The sequence below is a fragment of the Melopsittacus undulatus genome, chromosome 10 (assembly GCF_012275295.1).
Source record: "Melopsittacus undulatus isolate bMelUnd1 chromosome 10, bMelUnd1.mat.Z, whole genome shotgun sequence".
Classification (NCBI taxonomy): Eukaryota; Metazoa; Chordata; class Aves; order Psittaciformes; family Psittaculidae; genus Melopsittacus; species Melopsittacus undulatus.
This window is the reverse complement of record NC_047536.1, coordinates 13,200,866-13,217,211: the sequence shown is the minus strand read 5'-3', so window position 1 is coordinate 13,217,211 and position 16,346 is coordinate 13,200,866. Positions and strand designations below refer to the sequence as shown.

The 16,346-nt window shown below is 49.7% G+C and overlaps 1 protein-coding gene across 3 annotated transcripts in view; it reads right to left on the bottom strand.

Annotated features, from left to right (window-relative positions):
• Positions 1 to 3,210: 3,210 nt before the first annotated feature.
• Positions 3,211 to 16,346, bottom strand: part of SEPTIN8 (septin 8) — a 30,480-nt gene continuing 17,344 nt past the window's right edge. Inside the window, exons 4-10 of one of the 3 annotated variants that reach the window (XM_013128578.3) lie at positions 15,615 to 15,801; positions 11,624 to 11,785; positions 10,122 to 10,218; positions 9,620 to 9,788; positions 9,238 to 9,370; positions 8,316 to 8,506; positions 3,211 to 6,065 (exon numbers count right to left, since the gene is read on the bottom strand). In XM_013128578.3, the coding sequence (XP_012984032.3) occupies positions 6,062 to 6,065; positions 8,316 to 8,506; positions 9,238 to 9,370; positions 9,620 to 9,788; positions 10,122 to 10,218; positions 11,624 to 11,785; positions 15,615 to 15,801 (943 nt within the window). In that variant the 3' untranslated portion in view covers positions 3,211 to 6,061. Of the gene's footprint in view, positions 6,066 to 8,311; positions 8,507 to 9,237; positions 9,371 to 9,619; positions 9,789 to 10,121; positions 10,219 to 11,623; positions 11,786 to 15,614; positions 15,802 to 16,346 lie in introns of those variants that run through there. The other 2 variants (XM_034067202.1, XM_034067201.1) reach the window with 2 other exon arrangements.

The window sequence follows — 16,346 nt, the reverse complement described above, 5'->3', positions numbered from 1 at the left end:
TCCCTGCTGCCTGCAAGGGGTGGTAGTCTCCAGAACATCCCCATGTGCCCAGTTTGGTTATTTCACCCCACGTACCTGTTTGATGCTGAGATACATTTCCCAGTTCTAGTCAATGTTGAGGGCATCCAGAGGTTTTGGTGACTGCTGCGTGCAGCACACCCAGGGGACAAGAGCTCAGTGCCTGTGGCTGTCAGTGCCTTGACACCATCCTCTCCATCCCAACTCACTCCTGGGTGGTTACAGCCCAGCCTGCTCAGGAGGGAACCTTGTGGGGGTCCTGGTGCAGCCCACTTCAGTCACCCCATCCTGCTTCTGTCACCCTGTCCCACACAAGGCAGGGGCACAGGGTACAAGCTGCCCTCAAGCCTCCTACCAAGGACTGGTCCAAGGCAGGAGCAGCTGGAGAAGGGGAAAGAGGCTGCTGGCCCCAGATGTGTGGGGCTGCACAGTGGACATGGCACTGCAACCGCAGATACACAGGGCAAGGGGCTTATAACAGAGGGAACCTGGAGTAACTTTGGGCGTGGTGAATGTGGCCACAGCACTCTGCTGTTGCAGGGACTGTAACTGATGTACAAAACATGGTTTTAGCAGGTATTTGTTAAACAAGTCAGTTTTGTTTTTATTAAACCCAACTTTGGTACAAGCAGGTCATTCCTGAGATTCATTTACAGGGTTTGGTTTAAGACAAAGAGGAAATGGGGCCTGTCCCTGCTCTGTGTGGGGTCAGACTGGGGCACAGACGTCACGCTTCGGTTTAACCTGTTGGGGTTTTTAAACAGGTCTGTGTGTAAAGGGAAGTCAGTCTGTTACAAACACAGCTCACAGCCAGGAACACCCGGTCTCCAGCTTTAAACCATTTCCCCTCCTTTAACATAGAACCTTTAGTTGTCCTTTGAAACAGTTCCCTTCTCACCCACCGCAGCCCACCGGTGTTACCCATCCCGAAGCAGTGGTGGGAGGTGGGCAGGGTTAAGGTGTGAAGCACAGCTCTGCAGCCCTACAACAAAGGCTGGTTTGGTTATAAACCTGTGAGTCCAAGGAGGAAAGCTACACGGAAGAGTTATTGCCAAGAAACGTGAGAATGCAGCAGAAAGGGATGTTAGGAGGTTCTCCAGGTCCATCCCAAACCAGAGCGAGGGAGGACACCCAGAACCCTCTCTGCAGCAGCAGCAAAGCCAAATGCTCCCCTCGCACTATCCCGCTTTGTCCCCCGTCCCCATGGAAGCTGGGTCAGTGTTAACTGCTCTGTGCCCTCGCCCGGAGACCAGAGCTGTGGGTTTAGTGCAAGCCATGCAGCAGCCTCCATTAGCAGGTTTATCTTTGGGCAAGTTATCTTAGATTTCAACTTTATCAAGAAACCTGATGGAGCAAACTGTTCCCAATCAGAAGGCACGGTGCATCTTAGTCCTTGCTATATAATCTCTTCAGTACAATACAGTGCAAGCTTAAAGGTGAAAGCACCAATTAATTTCTTCTGCATGAGATGTTTTGGCCTTAATAAATCTTCTAATTAACATATCTTCCTGATGCAATGGAGCACGCACTGGGCAGACTAAAAAAGCTACAGAAAGAACAAGAAGAGAATCAGTGTTTGAGTTTCAGTTACTTATATTAAGACAGCATGAAGGATCGACGTACGGATCTAACGTGTGGGGCTGGGTGCAGGCGTCTGAATTTAAACCATCACAACCCAGAGGAGCTCTCACGGCTGCCAGGACCTTGTTTGGAGCCAGTAACCAGAGGATGGACTGGAAGTTGGAATGAGGAACGGCTGCTGGAGCGAACCTCTGAGGAGCTGTGTGGTGTGATGGGGTGGGAGAAGGACAGAGCTGTCCCAGCCTGGCCAGGACACACAGCCTGTGCCAGTGGCTTTGTGTTTGTCCTATAGAACAGCCAAGGACAAGGAGACAAGGTTGGGTTTTGGGCTGTCTGCTGAAGGGAAAGCACTGTCCTGTGGCCTCAGTCACTGGGCTTCAGCTCTGGAGCTGCAAAACATGGTCAGGACCTGCCTTGCTGCTGAGCTTAACATCCTCTGCATTCCTCACTCTGCTGTAAGCATCTCTAGGGGCTTTGCATGGATATTAATGAATAACCTTAACATTGCTCCCATGGAAGATCATGTGCCAGTGCCCATCATCCTGCATCACCAGGTGGCCCAGCTTTAAAATGACCACCTTAATTCCCCAGTTGATTCACTGGGTCGGTGATGGCTCCAGGCAATGTCCCACCAGCTCCAGGCACCGCTTCTGGTCACCTCTGTACCAGAGCTGGGCACCAGCCTGGACCGGTGCAGCACACAGGACATCCAGAACTGCCTGATGCCTTTAAAGCAAGCTGCATATTAAATGCAGACAGCAGAGGTCTCACACACCAGCCAATTCCTACAGCAACAGCACAGTCCACCTGCACATTCCTAAGATGATCTTGGAAGCAGACAGGATACAGCCAGGATCCAGCCAAGATCACGGACTTGCTTTTGTGCTTGGAACTGGGGCTGCAGAAAACACTCCATCAGAAGCAGCCCTTCAGCAAACACTGTGCATCAGCCAGCTCCACTTGTTGGCTTGGTCTGAACTGCGGCATTGATCTCAGTCCAATAACAAATAAAACCCAGAGAGACCCTAAATTACCCCAAAATAACTTCATATGTAGCGATAACACAAAACAGACTCCAGGAACAGGCCTTAGGGTAAAACTTCAGCAGCAGCACTCTGAAAAGGAGCCCCAGCCTAAAGCTGTGCTTAGATTTAGCTTTAACCTAAGTGTGCTATGTGGAAAAAGCATCCAGTTTTAGAAGTACCACTGGGAAACCCTCCACCTCGCTCCCCTTTCATCCTACCTTTAAATCACCTCTTTGGGCAGCATCACATCAGCCAACCTGTTGGTACATCTAAGGTACCCAGATCTCCCATCTACCCAGCCACCAGATCACACAGGAGACGTGCCAATGAGCTTGAAGGCTCCTTTTGCCCAATTAGGGACGGCATTTGAATTAATAGCATCAAATCTCTCCCCAGTTCCAGATGAGGCGCCTTTCCACACGCTACATGATTAACTAATTGTTAATGAGCTAGCTAATTTCAGTTTGGAATGCTCCCAAGAGTCACAAGACATCCTGTGCCTGGTAACACTTCCAATCACACCACACTGTCATTTCAACAGAGACCCGCAGGAAAGGCACCACTAAATAAACGACACTACAAGAACTCAAAATACAGGTGAGATTTAATAAAAGAAAACAACATACAAAGTGAGTGGAAAGAAATGAAAGTCAACAAAAAAACCAACCCAAAACCAACCAACAACCCCCACATTCGGATGGCAAAGGGAAGAGGTGCTGCAGGTCCCCAAGGCTCTGAGCCAACCTCTCCAGCTCCTCCCCAGGGCATCCACCATAGCCACATATGGAGCCTACAGAGCTCAGAGCCCCACAAAACACGTTTTAAATTAGAAACCAGACAACACACATGATGGTAAATGGTTAAATGATAAAAAACAATGGATAGTTTTTCCCAATAATACCAACATTTTACAAATAAATGTATAAACCAACTGCAAGACACTTAACCAAACAGTTCTGGTCAGTTCTGAAGGGGTTTTCTTTCACTTCTTTTAGCCTACAAGATGTAAGTCTTGGGACTGGATTGAGATTAGCATCACCTTGTATTTGTAAATTGTTAAATAAAAACAAGATCAGAACTACCCTACATACCACATCGTGAGACCTTGTCTCAGCCAAAGAGAAAACCAAGTACTAGAGGAAAACGTATGATTGAGTCTATGACTGAGTCCCATTGGGGAGATTATGGTGTTGAGTGCTCTAAAGAACACGTAACTACAAGGAAAAGGGATGTCTGTCACAATATAAAGTCAATGTAATATAATTATCATTGTCATTAAAATATTGTTACATACATTCTGAATGTCTTCATCAGAAAAAGCTGGGAATTTCTCCACAATGCCCATGGATTTGAAGGTTTTTACTCTTTCATCATTGCTCTACGTAACCTAATTTCCTAACTCTAGGACAAAAGGATCGATCTCTGATGAGCCAGGGCAGTTAAAATCATTTGCATAGATCTTGCTGGCTGCAGCATGAGATCGGGAGAGAATGGTCGACTGGAAAAGGCTCTTTGCACACCCAGGACCATTGGATGTGCTTTTATCCCGGCCTGCACAGCAGCAGCCTTGAGAAGTAAAACTAACAGTAAACCAAACAGTGCTGCTCCCTCATGCAATTACTGCACCAGAGCTTCTCTCACCACCAAAACACCAGCATCCTGCCCATCATTCGCTACGTGGTTGGACTGTGGTCAGCATGAGCTGGAATTCTCTCCTTGCATGTAACATTAGGTTGGGTTCCTCGTCCGTTTCTCTGAGAACAAGACATGAACCCTCCTCCATTTGACTCTTTAAAACATCCACCTGGAGGCACAGCCTTAAACGTTAATGCTCAGCTTTTAGCAGACTCCTAATGAGCACACACAGCTCTTCCTCTTGGACAAGCAGCCTGCTCCAGAGGGTAGCCATGAGATCTTTGTGAGGTTCTTTCTCACCAGCGTCTGGTAACACTGATTTGCAGTATATCCAAATGAAAGGCCGTATGGAAAGAGTTTAACACCTGAGCATGTATTGAGAAAGGAAAATGAACAAGAGACAAACCCCTGCTGTACTGGGATATGCAAGTTAGAGAACCTCATCTTAGAATCCAGCAAGGGCTGCCCTCACACGGGCCATAACAGCCGAGGCGCAAGGCTGTTCTGTACCTCAAAGAAGGAATCTGCTGACAGCTTAAAGACAAGCCTTTAAGGAAGAAAGCACTGGAAAAGCCCTGTAATATGGATAACTAGATGAAAACGCACACCCTCACAACTAACACTTAGCCAGCCAGTGCTCTCATAAACCCTAAAGACACTACAGGGGGGTTAATACAAAAGATTTGCTTTCTTTTCGCCTGTTACTTGTTGGATGGATGGAACTGGGTCCAACTATTATTCCATGACAACAGAGCCAGTAAGCTTCTATTCAGCTATTGTCCTGCCTGCTCACAGAATGGTTTGAGTGGAAAAAACTAACATCCATCCTAATTATTCCTCTGAGCTGAGCTGCCCAGGAAAACCAGGCTGTGACTTCCAGGCATGGGGAGTGTTAAGGGAAGCACCTTCCAAGAGGAACAATGCCTATCCATATAAATAGGGTGCATAGCTCAAGATCAGGGGAGTTTCCTTATTAGGCACATAATAAGTTTAAGGTTAAAGAGTAAAAGTAAAGATGCCTGCTTAAATAGCTTTGACACGCAGTAAAGTACATTGGTAAATGACAGCTGAGAAGCTGCACAAATCCTGCAGCTCCACATTATACAACACACTCTTAAGAAAAATCTTTCTCTATAAATGTTCTACTTTAGCAGTAAACTCAAAACATTGTCCCATGAATTTTATAACCACTCTCCTTATATATATATATATTTCTTATAAATGATGTAGAAAGTGTTTAGAGTAATTCAGGAGTAAAATACAGAACTACTGGAATGCGGCTTACTCTGAGCAGGGCTCCCAGGGCAGAAAGTCTGAGCGCTGTGTTTGAATGGAGAGCTTTGTTAGAAAAACAAAGGTTCGAGCATCCCTCACACCACTCCTCCCATTTGTGCACGTACAGGGGAAGGCCGATGAGCCTCAAGCAGTCACCAAGTGAATTACAAAGGAAAAACAAAGCTAGAAAGCAATGATTTAGTTGGTGGGTAAGATGTGTTCAGACAAACAGTTACGGTCACTGTATACACGGCTGCTCAACCACTGGGTTTAGAACAAAACATCTTATTTTAGGGATTAGTTGCCTTTGTTTAACAAAATGTACATGGTTACTTCCTCAAAGCCTCCTGCCACACTCTGCACGGGTAACAGGGAGTCCTTACACCGCCAGCACCGAAGATGCTCATTTTCTCTTTCACTTTGGTCCACTCACACAATGTTATGAGAAGGGTCACAGGGTGGGAAACTCAAGCAACTTAACACATGAAAGCACCAAGTCCACTCTTGGCCTGAAAGTCTGTGTGTGATTAACTGAAAGAAACAAAGCATAAAAAACAAAAGCACAAATTAAAGTTATTCAAATGAAACAAAAAAGCAAAATGCAGCGAAATATGTTAAAAAACAAAACAAGGGGAGCGAAGGGCAAAGGCTGCTCAGGCACCTGAAGACCAATGGGAGAAAGCAAATTCCACACTGGAGCACAACCTGCCTGGCACAGGGAAGCACAAGGGGGAACCTCAGCACAAACACTTGCATTTCCCCTTGATGCCTGCAATTCATCTTCATTTCTCATCGACTAAAGCCACTAAAAGAACTGTGTTGAAACAGGAGATGATAAAAGCTTTGACCAGCTCTCCTGAAAGTAGAAACAAAACCACCCTCTCTCCAAACTCCCAATATAGTCCCAGCTCCTGCAAGCTCCCAGTGCCTTGCCCATAAACCCAGGATACTCCTCCAGCTCCATCACATCCATACAGCACCAGAAACTCACAGCCCACACCGTGCCCTCGGCAGGGTGAAGCCTTACAGGCTCCACAAGACCCCCTGCTCCTTTAGATGCTTCCCAGATGAAGCCAAAAAAAAACACCCACCCAATAAAGCTAAAAACCCAAACTCCATTAAAACATCTCCATCAGTTATCGGTTTTATTCCTGGTGATGGTGTTCCCCCTCCAGCCATGCTTTGGAGAGGAAGAGAGCCCCAGCACCAAGCAGGGTCCCACCATGCTGTAGGTGCCCCTTGGTCCTCTGTACACCCCTAGAGCTGCCTTCTCCCAGCCCCACTCCTGACCATGGCCAGCTCCTATTCACCATCAGAAGAGGATGTCCAGACTCTCATCTCAGGTGGGATAAACCAGCAAAGCCCAGGAAACCCATTTCTGTTACAGGCAGATGGAGTGGAGGGGAAGCTGCAGTGTTCCAGCCTGGCCAGTGCACAGCACAGCATCCCCAGAGCATCCCTGACCCGGCATCACTCTCCCAAGGTACCAGTGTGCAGCTCAGCATGCTTGCCTCTATCAAAGCAGGCCCAGCTGGAGCCTGGGCCAGGGTTCAACCCCTATGTCATGTGTGAGTTCAGCTGGATTAAACCCTGTTTTCAGCAACATTTTACAAACTGTTTTGGATTCTGTGTGTGAGGTGGGCCATGCCCAGAGGATGCTGAGAGGTCTGCAGAAAATAATGGGTTTGTGTCATTTTAACACCAACACGCATTCCCAAGGAAATAGGTTAAAGAATACACACTCATCTTCCATGGGAAGAGGCAAATTACCAGCATGTCAGTGCCCAGAATGAGCTCCTCCAGTGCTGCAGCTCACAGCAGAGAAGTGTCAGAGCCCAAGATCTCATCAGCAATGTGAAGCTGAACATTGTGCTGGCAAGAGCACCTCGGGTGTTGCTACTCTCTTGATGGTTTAGTTTTCATTACTAGAAGGCTCATGAGCACTGCCACCAGCCTGTGCTGGGTTTGACAGGATGCAGCTCAGACTCTTAAGCTCCTTCACGCAAGAGGAAGTAACAAAAGATGCTGGAATAACAGAATTCCCAGCTTGTGTGATGGTGCTTCTCATTTTGCTCCTTGAAGACTGGCTTCAATGGAAGCGGGATCACACACACCCCTTTTCTCTTTAAACCTGTTTACCCATTCCTGCTCTATCTTTACACCTTCAGGTGCCTGAAGGAGCATTATTTACATGCCCTCCTCCACACTCCTGCTGGCTTCACCAATGTGCATTAACTTGCAGCAAGCTGAGATAAGAATGCTGCCTGTAGGGGAAAAGATCTTTCCCGGGAGCAGAGCTGTGACCTGGAGCCCTGGTTCACGTGGAGCCCTCATGAATTCCCAATGCATTTTCTCTCTAAGCTGCTGTTTCCATCTTTACAACTCTGCCTCTAAAAACAACTGCAGAGGGCCCCAAGCCTACAGATGACAGGAACCACATCTGAGAGATGTTACAACAGTGCCAGGATCACCCCACGCTGGGGAGAAGATGCAGCTTGTGCTGGTCCCCTGGAGCAGAGGAGATGACTGCCACAGCAGCGAGGGCAAACCCTCCAGGACTCTCAGCCTTTAGAGAATGGCCCCAAAGTGCAAATCCCTCTCCCCTGCAGTCACCACTTCCCCATGACCCTGTCTCTTGAAGCAGAGTCAGAAGAGCAGGAATTAGGATTCCAAAATCCTCTTTTCCACTTGCTGCGTAAAGCATTGACCAACATTAAAGCATCCCAGCAGATGCTGACCTTCCCAGCAGCAGAGGAGAAAGACTCAAGCTCAGTCACTTACTTTTTCCTGTCTTTGTCCTTCTTCAGCGGCTGCTGTGAGGTAGCCTGCAAGGATTGGGACTGCAAGGTTTCCACCGCTACTCTCCGCAGGTTGAAGGCATTCATCTCCTCCTCCAACTCCTTCCTCTTCTCCTCCACCTTCCATTTCTCCTCCTGGTGTATCCTCTTTAAGTGCTCAAACTTCTCGTGCAGCTGAGGGGAGACAAACCCTCTGAGCATCGCACCCAGCACAGCCACGGGGCTGTGATCCCCTGCCCTGCTTCACCCCACACGAACCCCCACCACCCCACAGAGACAGGCTGGATGGCGGGATCCAGCAGTGCCCCTGCACCGTGCCAGCCCCCAGCAGAGCTGACCTTCACCAAAAGCAGTGAAGACACAATGAATTCGGGTCTGCTGTGAGCTGAATATATCACATGCATCAAACCAGGAGAGAGCGCGGGGCCTGGTATGTGCACTGAGGATCCCTGCTCTGTGGATCCTGTGGGCTCTTTATTCCTCACTACTTTTGTAGATGGTCCATTTATCTCCTCCCCCGTCCTGATGGCTGTCTGTGGCCTCACAACACTGACCTGGGGATTCCAGCTCCCCCCTTTACTCCGCTGCCCAGGGAGCCATCCGACACAGATGCTCACCAAACCATCCTGCACTGCCCTTCACTCACCAAACAGCATCCGAGTCTCCTACACGCAGCACAGCACGGGGAGAGCTGTTGTTTCTGAGGCACTTCAACCAGGGATGCTGTTCTGAACACATTACCCCGTGTCCCCTTCTCCAAGTGGGGGAATGTGTGTGTGTGTGCGTTTGTGTTTTGGCTGCTCTGCTCCAGAGCTGCACGTGCTCTCCAGGATTCACGTTGCCCAGTCCCACATCCTATGCTGGCTGCATTTTGGGCTCCTCTCCCGAGTTTTTGGCACACCCACCTCTCTCTCCTTCTCCTTCAGCTCTGCCTCTGTCTCCTTGACTTTGTTAACAAACATTTGTCTCATTTCTTCCTCTTTCCTCTGGAGCTCTCCCAAGAACTCTTTCCTTTTGGTCTCATACGTTTCTTGGAGGCTGAGGAAGAAAGCAAACAAAATCCAGACTCTCTGGACACTGGTGAGTTAGGGATGGGGAAATGCACGCCTGCCTGCATTGCCTGAAGACAAACAGGGTAGGGAATGCTCAAGTCAGCTGCAAAGTTCAACCCCAGTGCTAGCTCCCGCCAGCCCAGCATTGAGGATATTACCTACAAACCTTCCTGTTTGGAGTGTCAGTAGCAAACTACTGCTCGGTACGGATGCTATCAACATGAAGGGCACTCACCTGAAGGGCTGGCTGTCAGGATCTGTGTCCTTGAAGCCCATCTCCTCCAGTTTGCACCTCCTGTAGAGCTCATAGTGACGGGTGTGAGTCTGCTCCCGGAGATCCTCCATGTTGACGCGGATCAGCATCTCCCGCAGCTTCACGAAGTCGCAGTGACTTTCATTCTCAACTGATGGAGGCAAAGGGAGGACTCAGCAAACTGCACACACAGCAGAGCACAAACGCAGATTGACTGCAGGCACTCCCCTCCCAAGGACTTCCAGCTGTTGCCCCACACAGAGCACAACACAGCCCCTTGGATGCAGGGATTCCCATCAACCGTTACTGCCTGCTGGTAGGAATGGAACGGGAATTCAAAGGGAAGATTGGCCAACCCACAGAAGGCTGCATAGGACGTTTGTGCAGTGCTCAGCACAGGGCACCTTCACACACATGTGCTGGCAGGAGGGCAGAGCTGGATGGAGAGGGTGCCCTGCACACACAAGGGCAGGCAGCACCTTACCTTGTACCACTCCCCATGGATACTGCCGAGCTCTCACCAGCTTGTTCCCAACCTTCACCTCCTCTGTGCTGCCGACCACAGCAAAGGGCAGATGAGCCTGAAACAGAGCCAAGGAGAGACTGAGTGCACGAGCCCAAAGATGAGCCTGACCACTGGATCCCCCTCACCCAGATCTGCTCCAAGAAATCCTTCCTCTGAATCTAACCTCCAATACTCAGAGCAGCCTCTACTATGAACTGGGATACTGCAACAGAGAGCAGCATAAGGCTGCAGCACAGCTTATTGGCACTGCTGGCTGGACTGGATGGGGAAATATTGTAGGAACACCATGATCATCACTGATGTCCCTGTATCCATTTGTCAGGTTGTTCTCACAGCTCTGTCCCCACGCCAAGAGCGGGGCACTCCCTGCCTTGCAGAAAGCACAAGCAGAGACATCCGTAAACAGGCCTTGGCAGAGCAGTTTGTGTGTGGGCACTGGAAGGGACGTGAGCAGGATACAACATGTGCTTGCTGCTCCCCAAGCCTGCAAAGCAAGGAGCACAGCGAGGGAACAGGGCACTGTCCTCAGCACCACAGGAGCCGTGGAGCCGGCGCTTCAGTTGGATGAGGCTGACAAAACCCTTCATGTTTAGGAACAAAGGGATCCACAAGTGTGGAATTGGTAGAGAAGTGGCCAAGAATATTTTCACTGGAGCACAGACCAAGCAGCCCCGACTCCCTTTTCAATCCCCAGCACACACAGCTTGCAATCCCTTTAGAAAGATTGTTGTAGCCTCCAATTTCTTATGAATTCAGCAAAACCGGAGCTATTCTGGTGAAAACACCCATCTACTTGACCCAGAAATCACTTGGCTATTGAGATTTAAAGGAAATTTAAAAAGGGGGGCAGGGATAAAAGACAAAGCACTTAATCAGAAACAGCCAGGCAGGAAGATGCTAATTCTGATGGAAAAACTGCTTTTTAGTTAAAAAATCAACATGGAGGCATCTCAGCTGTTCAGACTGCAATAGACTGGGAGATGGGAAACCTTGAGGTGTTTTGCACTTGTTCTGAAGTTGATCTTTGAATCCCCAAATGACAAAATAGAGGCGAATCACTTTTCTTCTTTAGTTTAAACTGGGGTTTCTGTGCTCGGCCTTAAGTGGGGGATAACATACATCTTAACTGTAAGAGTTTCATTCCCACTTTCCCCCTCCTCATGTGAGGGGCAGCCTCAAAGGCAGAGAGAATGAATTTTAATGGAAGCATTCTTCAAACAGTCAATAAAACAAATTTTGGAGCAGTTTCTCCAGAGAGCCCACAGATTCAATCAAAGCTGTGCTGTGATTAACTCCGCACACAACAGCCCTGGGCACCTCTTGCATCCTCAGCTCAACTCTCAAACAGATTCAGTGCCTGGACAACCATGGTGAAACTTGTCTTTTAAACGCTGCTTTGTGCAGCAGTTCATTCTGTCACAGCTTTTGGTGCCATCAGTGTGACTGGAACCAGTACTCACATTCATCACCGAGTTGATCTCAGCGACCGCTTCATCATCTGTGGGGAACTGGTAGATCTGCACCCCATTGCTGACCAGCTCGCTCATCACCTTGATCTTGAACTTGTGCAGCTCGCTCTTGGAGATGGTGTCTGCTTTGGCAATGATGGGGATGATGTTCACCTGCAGCAGGAGGAAGGAAGGGGAAACAAGCCAGGTGAGCATCATTGGGGTGAGCAGCTCCGTGGTCCCCATGGGTGAGCCAGGTCCTACCCGGGTGGCTGCTTTGCCTTTCACACAGCCGCAGAGGTGCTGTGCTTTGCATGCGCTGCAGCACGAACCCAGCCGAACACTAGAGGGAAGAGTTTTCCAAGCCTGATTTGGCTACAAGATTCCAGATAAAGCAAAGACAAACATCCTGTAATAAATACACAAGGAGCAGATCAAAGCCTCTGCTCGTGCCTATGCATTTTGTTGTTACACGCTTCGAGGGAGGCAGAGGCAGCGTAACTGTCACATCTCCAGTTATCACCTATCGCTTCTGGCAGTGCTGACAAGCTGGTTTCGAAGACAAGTACAAGGATGACAACGCTGCAGTGAGCTGGTGGAGCCCTTCCCATGCCTCAGCAGGAGGAGCAGAGGCTCCTCAGATGCTTTTACAGCAGCTACAGAACCTTTCCAAGGACTCCCTGAGCTTCTCCATGTGGATCACAACTCGGGTGTGCTGTGTGGATGACACAGACCTCCTGGAAGAGGTGAAGGGTGCAGCACACAGGAGGTTGGGGGTCCTGCTGCTGTTGCTCAGTTTGGTTTCACATCGCACTCACCCTGCACAACACCCCATAGAGCTTCATCAACCCAGGGTTCAAACCCACCCACAGGCTTCAGCATGGGGAGGTCCTCACCGTGCCTGGTACCCATCAAGGTCAAGAGCAAACAAGGGCCACATCCCCCATGCTTCAGGAGGGATGTGGTTCACTGTGTGGCCTCATGCTTGAGAGAGCTGCAGCAGGGCAGGATCTGTCACAGAAGCCTCTATTAGATGATGCTGTGATGCCCAGAGAAGCCAAGTGCCACACTGCAAACCACTGCTTAAACAAACACCACAACTCCTCTGTCTGAACAGCAGCCAAATTCATCGCAGCAACACGCAAGAACTGAGGCAAGCGAGGGGAAAGACTGGTTTGCCATTTCACAGTTCCCAACAGCCAAGGCTTCTTGTCCTACAGAGCACGAACTCAGAGCAGCTATTTGGGCTCCAGTGGGTGCCATTCATACAAATAACCTTGCTTTCCCAGCTCAAGTTCTCTTTGTGGCTCAGTGGTCTTTCCATACCTCGTATTCCTCCCCTTTCCCTCTGGTTTACTACCCACTAAAAACAAGAGCATTCACTTGCTCCAAAAGAAAATCATCTTAATTTGCTCATTGCAAATAAATCCAAGGGGATAAATTCCTTCTCTTTCTCAGCCACTGACCTGGCCCCTTTACCAAGGACCACAAACTCACACAGAACGAGGTCTATTGCTCCTCAGCAGGTCACTGTCCCCATTACCAATGTAAAAAGGGCCATGACCACAGCTGGGTGCCTCACTGACCTGCTAAGAGCAGGGCAGCCACAGCTTCTCTGGGCATCCTGTGCCAGCGCCTCAGCACCCTCACAGGGAAGAGCTTCTGCCTAAGAGCTCATCTCAGTCTCCCCTTTGGCAGGTTAAAGCCATTCCCCTTGGCCTGGGATTATGACCCAAGGAAATCTGTGCTTCAGACAAGACAGTGAACTCAAATGCACACCCATAAAACCCATCTCCTTCTCAAGTCACGAAGGGCTGGCAATTATCTACAGCTCCTAAACAGCACTGGAAACCATCCAGGACAACAACAGGGAGCCCTGGGATGTCCACAGCAGTACTCAGCTGGGCACCACTTCCCAGGGCAGGGCTGTTTCACATCGATACATCACCTCCTCATCTGATACAGGGGCAACTTCACCTATCTCCTTTCCCTAGGTTAAACCCAATGGAAAGCCAACCCCTGCCAGGTCCTACGTGCTTCCCACCCAGCAGCCATTCCATCGACCCAGAACCACTTCTGAAGATGCTTCTAGCCCTCTGGCTGTAACTGAATACCCTGAGAGCAGCTGGCCATGAGCTCAGCCAACAGATGATGTATTGCAGCACAATGGAAGGTTCTGTTTACAAACCAGCTTTACTCAGAAGGGACTTTGTAAACTTTACACTAAAGGCAAGATTTGTTATTGAAATCATCCCCCAGATTCAGAAGCCTGCCCAGCACCTGGTGCTGTGCCATGGCGTGCTGGAGCGAAGGTGGAACCGAGCCTCAAAACCCTTGTTAAACTAGTCCCAGAAGCTGAGTCAGCAGAGCACACCACAAAGCCCTGCCTCTGATGCACCTTTTGTCCCCATGGGCTCCATTCTCCACCAGCCACGCACAGCTTCCCAAGGCAGGTTCAGGTGTGCTGCCAGGGCTGCAGACACGAGGCAGAGCACATCACTGAGTGCTGTCACCACTCGCTGTTACCAGTGTGGAGAGGACAGAAAGCTGCCTGGGGCTTGCTGACACCCGCTGCACTCTGCCCCATGCACAACCATTCAGGTGCACTGGGAAGGGGGCTCAGCGCTGTCATGCACAAATCCTGGAGTGCCTGGGAAGCACCTTGATGGCCTGGGATGACACGGATGCAGAAATGCAACATAAATCCCTGACACCCAGGAAAAGTCAATGGTCTCGGGTCGCTTATTCATGTCCATGTGCCTCCTTGTGCAAAGCCAGCACACCACCAAACCCAAGATGTTCTCACACTGTGGTAAGAAGGGAAATGAGAGCAAAGGGATAAAAGGACTCCAGGGAGGACAATTTAAGTGGAAGTTTAGAAATATAAAAAGCCTGCGTGCGCACAAAGTCCTCATCTCTGCACAAGTACAAAGGATTTATTTTGGTACTACCCAAGGACCACATGAAAAGCAGCCACAGGGAGATGTGAAAAGTAGGGAATGCAGAAGGAGAGGAAGGGAAGAGCTTTGTGGGACCACCAGCACCAACGGGAATTGTGCAAAAGCTTTCCTCCAAGCATATTTCTGGGGATGTGTAATGCTGGCAGCACACCAGGAGACAAGAGTTTATTGAGGGAAAGTTTCTGGATGCCTGATGAAGTCAGTGTAACAGCTACCAGGGTTACAACAGCCACTGCAATGGGAGGGCAGTGCCTGCTCTGCAGCGGGGCCAAGGGAAAGCAGGCCTGGGTGGGAGGGCAAACAGCAGGGACCCTGCAAGGGGGACTCTACCCAGGGCCCCCCTGTTACTGCAGGGTCCCAGCATCTTGCCTGTCCCCTCTGTGGGCTCATCAGCATCTGTCCCCCTTGCTGCTAAAGCACTGTTCTGAAAGATAGGAAATGCTTGCGAAGAGGAGGTGCTGCTGCCACTTGTGACCTCTGAAGCCTCCTGCAGCTCCCTGGAAGGCAGAAGTGTGTCAGAAACCTCCTCTGAGCTGCAGGAGCATCAGTGGTAGCTGGTTAAGTAACCCACTGCCGCCTTATGCAGAATAGCCTGTGCACAGAGAAACAGCCCCAAGGCAGACCCCCTCATGACCCACTTTTCAGATTCTATGACCTTGAGGACCTCTCACCATGCTGACATCTTCAGGAGATACTGTGATCTCCTGTGAGGACCACCTGGCACTCAGAACACATCCTTACCTGCACAGGCATAAAGAGCAGGTAATGAAGTTGCAGCTGATGACTCTGGTAAATATGAGCTAACCTGGGTAAAATTCTTATAGTGAGGGACACTCCAGATGGCTGGGAAAGAGGTTTTACAGCTGATATTCTTCAGACAAGGCGGTGAGAAAACAAGCACAAGATCTCAGCAACCACCAGGACAGATGAAGTTTGATCAGAGTCCTATAAATGCCCCAGCTATCAGGCAGGAAGGGGTCCAGCACTGACACAGAAGCAATGAACACTTCCAGGAAGATGGACCATAGTGTTCAACTGCTCACCTTGCTATCGAGCTTCTTCATCGTGACCAGGTCCAGGGACTTGAGGGAGTGTCCGGTGGGGGTGATGAAGTAGAGGCAGACGTGGATCCTGGTGTCGTGGTAGTTGAAGAGGGAGCGCCGGATCTTCAGCTCCTCTTGTAAGTAATTTTCAAACTGCGTATCAATGTACTCAACTATCGGCCTGTAACTAAAACCAGACCATTAGCAAGCCAGGCCTGGGGCACAGGCACTGCAAAGGCTTCAGGGGTTCCACCACTGTAAAAGCAAGCACGAGACTCAAAGGATGTAGCCTCACAACAGGAGGAGAGTGGTATTTACACATAGACCCTGTAATCCAAAGGTTACCGGAGCCTCCTGAGGCTGCACTGGAAAATAAGGACACTGGAGCACAGAAGGACAACTCCCTCCCCAGATCTAACTCTGCCCAGGTCTCAGGGCTGAGCCATCTGGCTGCAGCAATGCAGCGTGGCCAAGCAGAGACCTTGGAGTCCCAGAATGCCTTCACCTCGGGCTTGAACAAGATGTCTGTGTAATTAAATTAGACAGGTCCAGTGACACTGGTCACTGTCGGAACAGATCATTCCCAACCCTGCACTGAGGGCAGCTTGTTAACTGCTCACACTCCTGGAGGACACTGTTCTCTGCTGGACAGACCTCCCATGACCTCCCTTTTTGGCTCCTCACCCAATTCACTCCACACTCAGTGCCCAGAACCAAAGCCACTGCAGGAGC